General features: G+C 47.3%; 1 protein-coding gene across 1 annotated transcript; it reads left to right on the top strand.

Moving 5' to 3' along the window:
• The first annotated feature begins 9,365 nt into the window (after positions 1–9,365).
• On the top strand, positions 9,366–9,980 carry LOC126523712 (uncharacterized). The gene has a single exon (XM_050172301.1). The coding sequence runs from the start codon at positions 9,366–9,368 to the stop codon at positions 9,978–9,980; it is 615 nt and encodes a 204-aa protein (XP_050028258.1).
• The last annotated feature ends 4,737 nt before the right edge of the window (positions 9,981–14,717 follow it).

A 14,717-nucleotide genomic window follows, 5' to 3' on the forward strand; every position in this document is an offset into this window, starting at 1 on the left:
CAAATCTTACAACAGTCACTGACGTCAGGCGTGCGCACGTCGACCGGTTTGGCATCGACGAACATTGTCAGTAGATGTGGGCGGCTGAGGAACTGGCAGCTCGAACTTACCCTCTATTCAAGCCGGGGTCTGTAGGCCCATGCCGGGGATCAGCTTGTCTTAAAGGGCGCCTCACCAGGCCCTAAAGCACATTTTGGTTATACGCTGGAATTTGTTACGTGTACTGCAGGGGGCGTCCTACCGCAAATTTTTTTTTCAAATCGGCGCGTTAATAGCCGAGATAGCAATATTTCAGTGCGGCGAACACATGATTTCAGGAGGCGAGCTTCGCCGCAAACTTAATTGCAACAAAACAAAACTGCAAGCTGCTGCTCTACTACTGCACCCGCGAGTTTGTGTGAGAGATTTAATCCGATATTACTTCCTTCTAGCGCCCTTTCCATTCTCCCTATGTACACCATAGACAGCAGTGGGGATGAAGGTCATCCCTGCCTCAGTCGCTCGTTAATATCAACTTTCTACTCTCACCTCATCCCTTCCCATTCAACGCAAACAGTATTTCCTAAGTGAATCTTTCTCAAAAGCCGTGGACAATCGTCACCTAAGCATTTCCCTTCCAGAATATCCCACAAGATGTTGCGGTCTGCGTTGTGCATACGCTCTTTTAATGTCTAAAAAAGGCGACATATAACGTTCTGCTTTCTACTCTTGATATTTCAATACACTGACTAAGAACAAATAAGTTATCATCTCAACGCCTACCTATTCTGAAGCCATTCTGAAGTTCTTCCGAAATGCCATTATTCTCTGCCCAATCCTGCAGCTTTAATTTCATTGCCAGCATTGCTAACCTGTATGTTACGACGTAATGGTCGATGGTCTATACGAGTGAATTCTATCTTTCTACTCCCCCCCCCCCCCCCTTACCTTTATAAATTAAATTCATTCTATTTTGTCGCCAACTGTCTGGTATTCGTCTATCTTTTAAAGAGTTTGCACTCTCTTCACCAGAGGTCCCTTACTTTTTGTTCCTAGTTCAGTAATCGTCCTATCGGGAACCTCGTCTAGCCCTGTGGCTCTGCGCTTAGGAATTTTCTCTTCCGCTTTCTTCCAGTTTAAATTTGTCAGCACCAGCTCCTTTTCCATGTGGTTGTCTTTCATGCTCTTTTTTTCTTCAAGTACAATCTCATCATTGCCATGGAAAGATTCGGCAGTTATTTTTTTGATTTATTTTAATGCCACTCCCCCTTCCTATTTGTTTCCATCTTCTTCTAGAATATGTTGTTTTATTGTTGATTTCCTGCCTAATAATTTTATGTGTTTACAAAATATTCTGGTGCGGGCTTCTTTTTCTCACGTATTTCTGACAACCAACGTTCCCTTTCACCTTTTATCTTTCGATGCACCAGTATTTGAACCATAGATTCCTTTCTCCCTGCATATTTTCCACTTACAGGCCACTTCATCCTGCGGCAACTGCGCCTGCTTTGCCTGCCGGTGCTCTCGGGATGCTTTCTAACGTTCGGAGATCGCTTCTTGTATCTCCCTGTTCCACCAGCCTTTCGGTTTCTTTTTTCCTTTCCAACGAAGTTGCTGTTTCTCATTCCGTATTTCTGTCTTTATTACACTTAGAAGCTGATAATATTCCCACTTTTTACTTGACCATTTGTCAAGTTCTTCCTCGACTCCTGTGACTGTATTTGTTATTTGTTCAGCGCTCAAATATGGACTGGCCATTTTGTACTCTTTGCTTTCTTTCCCAACTACATATCCAATATTCAAAATGAGGCGTTTATGATCCCTCCCTAAGCTGCTATACCCTTCCTCATCAATGACCATTTCTCTGAACTCATCATGAATTCGTTCTGTCATCAGAAAGTAATCAATGGTCGATTGCCGGTTTCCCACTTCCCACGTGATCTGCCGTTCATACTTATGCCCTGCATTCAAGATAACAAGGTTATGATGCTCACAAAGATCTAGCATTGACCTCCCGTTGTTGTCGGTATAGCCATCTAGATCCTGTATGTGGGCGTTCATGTAACATAATAGCATAATTTCGGCGTCATTCCCGATACCCTTAATATCAGCACTTAGGCCCAAACAATGAAACGTTCCTTTCCTTCGAGCGCTTCCTAACCTTACGTGAGGCATCCTTACAACGAAGGACCGATGGAGGAAGCAAGCGTACTCTGAAAGCTCCCTTCGCCCGTCCTCTCGTAAGGAGTGGTTGTCGCATGCCTGGGTTCGAGATCATCTCTTAAAAGCTTTACGCGAACACCATTATTCGATAAAAAATGTTGTATCGTCACAAATTTTTTAAATTGAAGAGCTCATATAGAGATGCGTGGGCGTTTCTTTCTAGTTTTGTTCACTAAACGTAAAAAAAGTACCATATTACAGTGGGAAACTTGATGTGCTCCAGCAACGCTGGCACGCCGGTGTTGTGCAACGCCTAGCAACACCTAGCAACGCTTTCATGCCGCACGCGTGATTGAAACGAACATGCCTGGCAAGGCGTACCGTGCTCGCGTTTCTCCGCAGGTGGACGACAGCGGGCATGCGCAAGGAAATGTCACGTGGCTATGCGTTGAGGGGAAGCGCTCGTTCAGGGCCAGGAGCGGCGTAAGGACGCATGAAGGTAGCTTCGGAGCTACCTTACGCTGAGGAAGCACCAAGGAAGCCTTCACCGAGGGCCCCTCAGCAGGGAAGCTTTCTGAGTGACATAAGGTAGCCTCACCGAAATGAAGGCTTCCTTACTGAGGTAAGGAAGCTTTTATTGTTTGGCCCTTAGGCATTCCACGGAGTCTTGATTCTTTCCTGTGCAATCATTCCCGGCCCACAAATACGTTACGCCTAGCCAAGTTTTCTTTCCACCCGCTTTCCTCGTACAGGCCCCTCCGGATCTGTGCACACCACGATCTCCACTTGAGGGGAGAGCTCGGGCAAATCGTCTACCCCCGTCTCCAAGTGATGGGCTAGTCCTGTCCCTTTCTTGTTCAGGATGCCCTTTAACCCACCTGCTGCTATGAAAAGATTGCGCAAGTGGGCAATTTCCGCGAGCTTTGCTTTTGCTCGTTCTATGACAGAACCCAGTGTCCACCCTCAAAATCTCCCTACTGCCACCCTTTAATTGCCTTTCGAACTCTCCACAATTGCTTCTGAGCACCTAGGCAGGTTTGAGTTGACCGGCGATGATCACCATTTCACTCTCTCCTACGTCTCCCTGCTTGCCTTTGTCCTTTTCAGCGTGATTCGTATTTGACAAGGGGCATTGACCCCTGCGCTGCTGATTTTTTAGTGGGGCGTCCTCAATGTAGGTGGCCCTCTTTTCAGCTTGAGCTTTCGTAGCGGATGGACGTGCCTTTTATGGCTCCATGGTGGTGACGAAATCATAAGTTTTTGTGCATGCTTAGAGCTTGCTTCTGTTTTTGATTTGCTGATTTTTTTATCCTTTAGATAATAATTCGGTAGTATTTTCTTTTTTTGCCACTCTTTTTTTTCGTGTGCGCGGGTGTGTTTCCTGTACATTTGGTATTGCAGGATAGTCAGAGCGTCCTTTCGCGCTACGTGTTTCAACACGGGCAACCGGGTGGGACGTTAAGTCTTTATAGCCTTTATATAGTAGCTTGGAAGTGACAAGACTAATAGCTATTAGTGGTTTACTGTGTGTGTTGGTAGGAAAGTGAGAGCATGGCCGTGTGGTTGAGCACATGCGAAAACGTGTCAGACCTGAAGTCTGTGCGGCATTGATTACTTTTGAATTACCTTGCGACATTTTGAGGATTTAGATCGTGCGCGTATAGGTTTTTGCTAGAAGGCACGTGTTCGGCATTATTATAGTATTATAGTATTTTCATTAGAAAAAACCGTGCAATACATGGCAAGAAAGCCGGGAAAGCAGGCAGTGTGCGGGGGGTCCCTGAAGGCAGATGAGGGGACGGATGATAATGGAGAGGAAACCGAGTCAATCGGCACACACAGTTATGTCGATGCGAGGCGGAAGAAAATAGAGGCTTTCCAGGAAGAGTTTGTCAAACAGGTTGAAGAGCTCAAAAATGAGCTAAATAGGGAGCGTGATGCACTGAAGGTAGTGAAAAAAAGACTTGAAACAGCCGAGGAAAAGCTGAACAGGGCCACCATTGTGAAAAAGAATGGTCGTGACAATGGAACGCAGTCCCCTGACATGACAGGAGAGGGAGTGTCAGCAAAGTACGTGGAATGCCGGCAACGTGGTGAGGGGTTAGCTGGAAAGAGCGGCACCTACCTTGAGGCCGCTAAGCAGAAAAAGCAGGAGCGCATGGATAAATGCGCGTTGTCAAGGCCGAATCACTCCGAAAAGGACAAAGAGAAGCAGGGAGAGGTAGGAGACAGTGAAACGGTGATTATCGCCGGCGACTCAAACCTGGATAGGTGGTCAAAAGCAATTGTGGAGAGAGTGAAAGGCGATAAAAGAATGGTGGGAGAGACATTTCCGAGGCAGACGCTGGGTTCTGTCATGGACCGAGCAAGAGCAAAACTCGTGGAAAATGCCCACGTGCGCAACCTTGTCATAGTAGCAGGTGGCCTAAATGACGTCCTAAACTAGAAATGGACAGGGCTAGCGCATTGCTTGGTGAAGGGGGTGGACGACTTCGTCATCGACTCCGTCAGCGTCATCCAGGGGCGGCAGGGTGCACGCACTACAATACATTTTTTTTTTTGCTGGGGAACGCATGTCACACTATACTGAGCGATTCTCGCGCAGCAGTCAACAACTACATCAAAGGTCGTATTTCTCATCAATCACTCCGTATCTTACGACAAGCCCCACATTCGTCTGAAAATCAAATCACCCTCGCCTGGATCCCAGCACACGCCGGCGTTGTCCACCCGCACCTCACCAACCTCAACGAGGTTACACACTCCGTAGCACGAGGACTAGTCAACCGTGCCGGAGACGGTGCAGGTGCACCCGCAGGGCGCGACCGCCTTACGAGATACAACGACCTTGTAAAGTCATTTTACCTCGCAAGAAGAACCTTCCCCACCCCTCACCGAAAGTTAAACAAGGCACAGGCAACCACCCTTCGCCTGCTACAGACGAATACATACCCCTCCCTCACACGCTATCACACTATATACCCCGACATCTATCCGAGCCAGACGTGCAAGGTCTGTAAAACTGAATCGGCAACACTCCCCCACATGCTATGGGAGTGCAGAGATCAATACCAAGAGCTTAATCCCGTGATCCTCTCGTCGAGATGGCACGCCGCCCTGCGCAGCTCCCATCTCGACGACCAACTCTGGGCGACCCAGCAGGCCTACGAAGCGGCGAAGAGGCAAGACCTCGACGTCCCATCGTGGGAGGCCTAGGCCCAGCCGACAGAACTGCTGGTGTTCATTAAAGTTTACTCTCTCTCTCTGGGGAACGCATTGAATGGGACGGCCGGAGCAAAACCTGCCAGCGAGCAATCTCAGAGGCCAGGAATCCGTCCACTAACCTGGGCATCCCCCACCATGGCTCTGACTGGCGCTGCATAACACTCCTAGAGCTGGATCTAGTGATCATAAACACCTATGTTAGTGAACCGATTGGTAGCCTTCGCGGTAGCACATTTGATAGTGCAACGCGCGCGTAATATGGATGCTGTGGGCTCGAATCCCACCGGTGGCAAAAGCGGACGAAAAAGTAACTTGCCGCGTGCTGTGTTCTCGCCGCTGTTCGCGTTAAAGCGATAGACTGCACGCAGGTCACTTAGCTCGCTGATGCGGCCGCGCTTGCTGACGCCAGCGTTTGGACTGCTACTATCCGCGCGTTCATCGAGTGTGATGTGTCCATGCTTGCCTGTGCGCGCTGACACCATGCTTGTTAATTCAGTTAGTAAGCGATTGTTTCCAATACGGCCGATAAAACGACTATGCTTACGTTGTCTAGTAATTTGTCTATGAATTTGCTATCGCAATTGATACTTCGCCTTCCGGGCGAGACTGCGACTTTTTTAAAATCTCTGGTGGAACTTTGAGCTTGAAGTTCTCCGGAGAGCCTCAGGCTGAACATGTAGAACGTTTCTGGAAGCGAAGATCTCTTTTACAGTGACCGTGTACGTGGCTGGGCTATCGTTTACAGACTTGCTTCGCATCTTCACGTGTGCGGGCAACTGGTAACTCTTTCCCTTTCCCTTCTCTCTCTCTCTCTCTCTCTCTGTCTCTCTCATTTTGCCCCCAATGCCTTTTCCTAAGCGCAGGCTAACAAACAGGACGTAGGTCTCGTTAACCTCCCGGTCCCTTTTTTCTCTCCGATCTCCCTGTCTACACTGGCGTTGTAATTTTTTAGCGTCCATTAATTGCATATCCGAGTGAGCTAGCGGCTCCTGAACGTTGCATACCGGCTCAAAAATCCTAATGCTTTCCAATGCATAAATAAACTCGGGAAGAATTATAGGAGACAGCAAAGAAGAAAGAGTATATTCCTGCTGCACTTACTGCATGAGTGTGAAGTCTCTGATTTCAGGGACTTTTCTACAGGTTACCGTGTGGAGCATGAGAGTCACTGAAATTAAGGAACCACATATGCTGCCGTCGAGACGGCGTTAGAGTTATTTGACGTTTTGATGCGCAGGTTTTCCGGCCTTTCGGCTACTGTTCCATTTGCGGTCACAGCCTTCTGATAGAAGGGGAATATGAGAGCAACGGCATACTTATGTTCACGTGACTGTAATAGAACGCTAGGAGGTGACAGATAACGCGGAGTCGTCAATTGCGGTGCTCTAGGTGTTGCTTTTGGATGTTAAACCACACCTATGTAGTTATCTGCGTGCCTTTGAGGCGGAGAGCTGCTACAAATTATGCAGATTCCATGCTTATAGTGGAATCTAGGTGAAGAGAAGCTTCCGTGAAGCGCGTATTCAAATGCTATAAACTTGGCCTTTCATTTGTGCGTCTTAGGCATTAAGTACACTGGCGTGGGCATGTGCTTTCGCGCATCCGGGTTGTGTACGCATTGTGGGATACCCTATATAGGCTTGTATTTCTTCATTTCTTCTTACTATTGTTTAACACATCGGCATCTATTTGGCCAGTCCCCCGTAGTTCGTATGTGCCACACTGTGGTGCATGGTGTGCACATAGCCATTTAAGGGTCCTATCTTGCTATCAATATATGACATGTTGGCTAATGCTTGCGCGTTTCTCGCATATAGGTGTGGCGGCCTCACAGTCGCACAGCAGCATCCAGACACCCTTTCCCCTTTTTGACTCGGTAAAAATCTTACCGCAGAGTGTAAGGAAAAGGGAAGTGATGCGAGGGTGCGCAACCGAGCCGTAGAGGCAGGACGAACACAAAAATAAAGTCAGTTGTTGCTTGTTCTTCAGGGACGCATCACTCGCTTCTTTCTGCTGATTTCCAGCCGCGCTCGAGTCCCGCACAACATTGGTGACCCGAACGAGCACCAAGTGCTATGGACACACCTCAAGGCGCCGAAATTCCGACACTATCCGGCGTCGACATCCAGCTGCCTCCGTTTTGGACTCCGGATCCTGCATTGTGGTTCATTCAGGTAGAATCACAATTCGCTGCACGGCGCATCACAGCAGATTCCCCGAAATACCATTACGTGTTGAGCAGTCTGCCCCCATCAACCGCAAGCGAAATTCCACACCTGTTGCTTTCCCCACCAGCAGACAATGTTTACGAGGCGTTGAAGGCAACACCCATTCGCAAGACCACGCCCCCCGAAAGCCAACGGCTACAACAACTTCTCCATGAAGCCAACCTCGGCGACCAAACGCCAAGCCAGCTGCTGCGTCATATGCAGCAATTATTGGGCAGCAAAGTGGATGGCCTTGACAGCTTGCTGCTCAGAGAAATCTTTCTGCAGAAAATCCCCCCGAATCTCAGAATGGTCATGACTGCCTCAAATGAGAATGATCTAGCCAAGCTGGCCGAGTTAGCCGACAAGCTCATGGCGGTAGGTCCCACATCTGTCGCGGCCGTCACAAGCGAACCCTCTCCACATGAGCAGCTTTGAGATGAAGAACGAAATCTCGCTTCTCGTGGATTTCGTGGCCGCACTCCATACCGCGTCACGGTCAACCAGTCAGTGCGCTCCTCAGTCGCCTATAAAACGCCAATAACTATGTTGGTACAATCCCAAGTTCGGCAGTGCTGCACGAAAATGTGTACCACCCTGCGAACTCTCGGGAAACGCCCCGGGCAGGCGCTGAGGGCGACCAGCGTTTCTGCCATGCAAGAACGTCGCTCATCAGACTTTTTCCTAACCGACCGCAACAGCGGCTGCCGCTTCCTCGTCGATACAGGCGCCGAAGTAAGTGTACTTCCAGCATCGCACGCGCACCGAAAGCGCCCGAACACATCGCCTTTGCAAGCAGTCAACAACACGGCCATCGCCACGTATGGAAACCGCTCCCTAACTGTCAGTCTGGGCCTGCAGAGAATGCTACGATGGATTTTCATAGTAGCCGACGTGAAATTCGCCATTCTCGGGGCGGAGTTCCTACGCCACTTCGGACTGTTAGTCAGCGTGCGTAGTCGGAGGTTACAGGACCCTTAGTCAGAAAGCGCTGTAAAAGGCAAGCCTTCAAGACATACGCCACTCAGCCCTACGCTGATCAAGCCAGCAGGCCCTCTTCGTTTCACTTCCATACTGAGCAAATTTTCTGACCTGACACACCAGCGCCAAGTGGGATCCCCAGTAAAACACGACGTGTTTCACCGCATCACTACTACCGAACCACCGGTTCACGCTCGACCACGTCGAATATCACCTCAGAAACTGGTGGTGGCACGACAGAAATTCGACCATATGCTGGAGTAGGGTATCATGCAACCATCTTCCAGTCCTTTCGTGCCTGCCAATCTACGTCGCCGCATTGTCCTTTCTGTTCACAAGCTATCGCATCCAGGAATCAAAGCTACGCAAAAGTTGCTCACAGCAAGGTTCATCTGGCCAGGTATCAACCGAGACGTGCGTTGCTGGGCAAGAGGATGCATACCGTGTCAGCGTGCCAAAATTCGTCGACATACTGTGACCCCGTTGGCAATGTTCGCGCCTCCAGACGCGCGTTCCGACCACTTACACCTCGACATTGTCGGACCTCTGCCGCCTTGCCAAGAGTATGCCTATTTACTGACGTAAATTGACGGATTCACGCGCTGGGCGGAGGCCATACCTGCAGCGGATATCTACGCTGACACGGTAGCCCGCGCCTTCTTGCACCACTGGGTTGCTCGTTTCGGTGCACCATCTACAATAACAACGGACCGTGGAATGCGGTTCGAATCATCACTTTTCGCCAGCATTACACGTTTCATTGGTGCTTCTCGCATCAGAACAACCACCTACCACCCGATTAGCAACGGCATGGTGGAGCGTTTCCACCGCCAGCACAGGTCAGCGCTCGCAGCAACGGAAGAGCGCAGCTGGATGGAGGCACTACCACTCATCCTGTTGGGAATCCGGACAGCTGTCAAGACAGACATCGGCTGCAGCGCGGCCGAACTGGTCTACGGAACGACATTACGCCTTCCAGGAGAATTCTTCACGAGCAGCCCGCAAGACGGTTGTACAGCCATCGCGGCCTACGCACTTAGGCTACGAGACATAATGGAAAACCTTCGAACTACGCCACCGCGACGGGCAGCGCCACCCGCGGTGTACGTACCATCAGAACTCGTTTCGTGCACACACGTGTTTGTGCGCCATGACGCAGTTCATCGGCCACTCCAACCACCGTATAACGGGCCATTCCGAGTGCTGCGTCGAGGTGAGAAGCAGTTGACTATCAACGTGCGCGGTCGTCACGAAGTGGTATCACTCGATCGGCTGAAGCCAGCGCACATTGAAGAAGCAGACACCGTTTCACATGCACCGTCATCTCTGACACCACCCTCCAAGGCTCTACTCGTCCAAACACGCCAGCTCGCAAGGACACGCAGGGGACGAGTCCCCAGGGCGCCCCGTCGTATGGACTTGTGAACCATTTAAATCGTCCTATGAACGTTCGCTAACTCACTAGGAGGGGGAGTAATGTGGCGGTCTCACGGTCGCACAGAAGCAGTCAGACACCCTTTCTCCTTTTCGACTCCATAAAATATTATCGCGGAGTGTGCGGGAAAGTAAAGTGGTGCGAGAGTGTGCAACCGAGCCGTAGAGGCTGGACGAACACAAAAATAAAGTCAGTTGTTGCTTGCTCTTCAGGGGATGCTCTTGCCCCGCTACAAGTAGTGAGACGTGTCCGCGTCGGCTCCCGCTTTATGGGCAGTTTTGACCGCATTTTTCTGTCTTTGGTGCCTGATTCTGTGCTAAACGGATCCGCGATGTTACACGCTACACCGGGATATAGGACCTTTTTCAGTGAGTGGACTGTACTTGATTTTACGGCCTTTCTCGTCTAGACTACGCCGCCAGAGGTGTTAACCCTTATCGCCGAACCCGCCGTGCTCGTGGGCCGCGCCAGCTCCCCGGCCGCCTGACGCTTTTGTCATGATGGAATACGCTGTGGAAGGCGAAGATATTGCTCCGGAAGACGTTTCGGCGGATGCTGGATGGAAAATTAACACCCAAAGGAATTCTGCGACCAAGCCAAGGCCATCATACACTGTAAACAGAAAAACACCCAGATGGGCATTTTTGGCTTGTCCTTTAGCGCATTCCTTTTGTACATGTTTCTACTCTCATTGAATGGGAGTGCAATAATACTCCCATTTAGATGAGAGTGTTTGCAGTGTACATCAGGAGCAATCAGCAGTACCATTTTACTCCCGCTTGCAGAAATTCGAAGACGTAGAATGGGAGTTTTATTATTTCCATTTGGGAGCATTTGCGGTGGAATCGAGGAGTTTTTTGGTGTTAATTTAAGAGTAAATAGGTGGAAATAAAGGCATTGTAGGTTACTCCCCCCCCTCCCCCCCGTTTTTTGGGCAGTAAATGGGAGCAATTTTTACATCGGAAATAAACCCCTCCAAAGCTTTTATTCACTGCTGGAAGCTCAAAATGCAGTCCCGTCACGAGACTGCTTTTTGAGCCCTTAAAAGTGGTTAAAAGCTTTGGAGGGCTTTGTTTCTGGCTGTTCAGACGCCAGGGTAGAAGCCTCTCGGAGTTCTTGTGCACTATGAAAGATTACATACAAAGCAAGCACTCACAAAATAATTTATTAGAAATATCACATTTTATATATTGCAGTCCTGCGCTTCTTACCAACAATGAGTACAAATGGTGACTAGACAGTTTGTACATGTTCAGAACAGTATTTTTAAGGATACAGGTAATGTACAAAAATTACAGTGGCCAGCAGACGGTCTCGCACAATAAAATAATAATAATGACAAATCTACGGAACAAACATAAGAAACCTGAACTTATCACATATTCAGCATTTACCACAAATATGTACTTCGACCTAGTGACTAGAAAGCTTGCACAACGGCTAAAACAAAGAAATCCAGGCACTGTACAATGGTGCCAGTGGCCAGCAAAGAATGAAAAGGCACAAATTTAAAAAACTCATCACACACTTCAAATATATCAACATACGAAGTTTCAACCAGCTTATGAAACAATCTCTTTTCAGCAGACCATGCCCAGCACTTTTTCATATGGCTAGATTTGTGAAGCTGCAAAATTTAAGCCTTGTAAAATTGAAAGTATTGACAATTTTTGTCCCATCTTTTACTTCACTTGATAGACCTCAACGCAATAAATAAATTATGGCGTCTCAATTCCCCAAATACGCAATAATTAATTAAATTACTTTTTATCGAGACTCAAAATGCACGCCAAGAGCAGTGCTGCTTCAGAGGTGTAAAAGGTTACGCATGTAGCGATGAAACCAATTGCAATTTCATGGTACCGGATACTGCCAACATGTATGCACACCACGGTCGTGGTATTAAAGCCCAGTCCAATTAACACTCCACGGGACAAAAAGGAAGGGAGTGTCTCCCTGTATTTCCAAGAGAAGTGAACAATCAGAGAGGACGGTTTGGCAGCTTTCGGCGACACAATCAGTTCATGTCCTTAACTACTACACCATGTCAACTCCAGTTTCGGTGAAGCGACAAATAACCTTTTTCATGTCTGAGGCCTCACTCTGCTAGAAGTGAACAATCAGAGGGGACGGTTTGTTCTAAGGTTCTAAGGTTTGTGCTAAGCTTACTCATCCCAAAATAGAACTCAGTTTTGTTATCCTATGTTATTTTGTCACTGCAATACACACACTTGTTTGCTTTGTCCTGAAAGAAAAATGCCGCTACAATTACTGACTGAAACACATAAGCCACCGCCTGTACCTAAAGCTAAGAACCCATTAAAACAAAAACAAAAAGATAACAAAAGCTCTTGCTAGAGCATACCGATGCCTCAGTTGCCAGAAAGGGGAACAGCAACAGAGCATCTGACAGCGTAAGGCTGCGAAGTTGTTCATGCCTCTCTTTTGCTGTTGCAAGCAGCCTCGGCCTTACTGCCTCTTCATCTTGATCATGGCAGCCAGCATTGTTTTGAAGCCATTCGTTGTGCAGCCTCAACGACTCTGCAGTTTCCCCGCATGCTACAAGATGACTGCAATCCTGAAACACAAGGAAAATCAAGCCCTTCTTACAAGTTGTGAATGCGAAAGCATTAATGTCCAATTGAACACCACTGAGTAGTCCTCCGAATTATGAACTACTGATGGGCAAGCGAGCGTGTTTATACGGTGTTTTCATTTGGCTTTACCGAGATGCAGTAACTGAAATGATGCAGCAAAACCACAAGAATGCAGAGATAAATATTTCTGAAGAGCACGTCTGTAGCATTACATTGCTTTATATACGTGTAATCTTGCCTTGCTTAACCCTTTTAATGCCCCCTCCTCTTTCTTTCTGACTGCTCCTCCGTGCCTTTGGGTCTTTTTCATGTATGGTACAGCAGACTATGCATGCTACAGCTTACTTTGTCGATGAACAAAATGTGAACAAGGTGAATGCAGTATGAACCTCACGTTTTGCTCATCGTCTTGAATTTCCATCTCCCGCATTCCCCGTCTTTTCTCTGAGCTTACTTTGTCGTCACTTTCTCCCAATTCAGAACTTTGAAAAAGCTCCCTAATTCCAATACCTGTCAAAGGGCAGATCCCACACTGGCTTGGCATGGTTTCCCTGTCAATCCTCAGCTCATGTCAATTTCTTTTCCATTGCATATAGGTTCAGCAAACAATTCATGCCACATAGCTGGTTCTTTGTTGTCCCTTACTTTGAATTATTCAACAGTTTATATGTAGATTCTTTAGCCTGCCAATGTGCAAATGGACCTGCTATATTCACTCACCCTGGCTTCCCTGCCGAGACACAGCACCAGAACACAGGCGACAGGCACATGCCCCACCTGCTGTCAGAAGTTTAACTTACAAATTTTGCGTGTTTAAATTAACTCTCTGCAGATGAAACAGCGGGTATGCTTTGTTTTGAATACAAGCTAAGCAATCAATAATGGTGCGTATGCTGCATTTATCAGTTGCCCGCAGCCTCTCCTTTAGAGTGTCATACTGCAAAACGGCATAAAACTGTTTTAAACCCAAAGCCTGAGTGATGTGTATGTCAATGGTGAATCTGATGAAAATTCTATTTAGGTTCAATTACTGCTTCCATATGTTCCATGGACTAAGAAGCAACCTGCAGCAATACAGAAGCAACCCGAATGCTTTTCAATAGATGCAGCAAATAGTTGCTAATCTTTCACTCAAAAGTCAGAGAACAGCAGCTGACTAGAGATGCATAAAATCTGTTTTGGTCATCATGTGACCCAAACTGACACAAAAGAAAAGTTCCAACTCAAACTTAATTTTCATTTCTGTGGTATGCACGTATAAGAAAACACCTGCATTCCTTCAGCATCACTGTAAATTGCTTCTTAGTTCATGGAACAAATGGAAGCCATCATAAAACCTGACACGCAACTTTCTAAGAGATGCCAATGGTCACCATAGCCTATACATTATTCATGGCTTTCTTTTGCACTCAGAACAAGATAAGGCACTATGCTTTTGCATATAACATAACTGATGGCAGTAGATAACCTTGGGGAAATGTGAATGACAACGAACATGACTAATTTTTTTAAATTTGCATGCACAAACTCACTTTCGAAGTTTCCGATTTTTTCAAATTTTGCCACTAACATAGAAAATAACTGCATGTGAGACAAAATACATTTGGCTGCCTGTTTAGCATGTAGCAAAGTAAGCACAGGCTGAATTCGTAAAGAAGCTTACTGTTATGAGACATATTAAAGGATAACCAAAAATGTCCTTTTTTGCCCCTCTCGTTGAAAAGCTAGGTTTACCCTTTCTAGTTCATGTTATGGGCTTGTGCAAACAACAAAATTTATTTTATTTCATTGAACAATGTTATGCAAATAAAGCATAAAAATTATGCACTCATTAATATATTTTTGCCCTCTTTAAGTTGGAACATTGCGCAATTTGTACGCTGCGTTTTCTTTGTGTGAGTTGCAATTTTCAGGATTCCCGTGTGAAAGGTCTTTCAGTTCGGTCAGCAAAAGGGGTCACTTGCTAAACCACCTGCAACATAAAGATGTTGCACTATTACCGCTTAGATCTTTGCAATTGCACTTCCTTCACTTTGGTATCATTGTGTAGAGGAGAGAAGCCATTACTCTATCATGCATGTGTTCCGTGCAAGCCCCCTCCCTCATTTCCCTGTGACCTCCGGTTTTATA

This window comes from Dermacentor andersoni, chromosome 6 (assembly GCF_023375885.2).
Source record: "Dermacentor andersoni chromosome 6, qqDerAnde1_hic_scaffold, whole genome shotgun sequence".
NCBI lineage: Eukaryota > Metazoa > Arthropoda > Arachnida > Ixodida > Ixodidae > Dermacentor > Dermacentor andersoni.

Excerpts from the sequence above, each read along its gene's own strand:
- LOC126523712 (XM_050172301.1), top strand. The coding sequence starts at position 9,366 with ATGGTGGAGCGTTTCCACCGCCAGCACAGGTCAGCGCTCGCAGCAACG.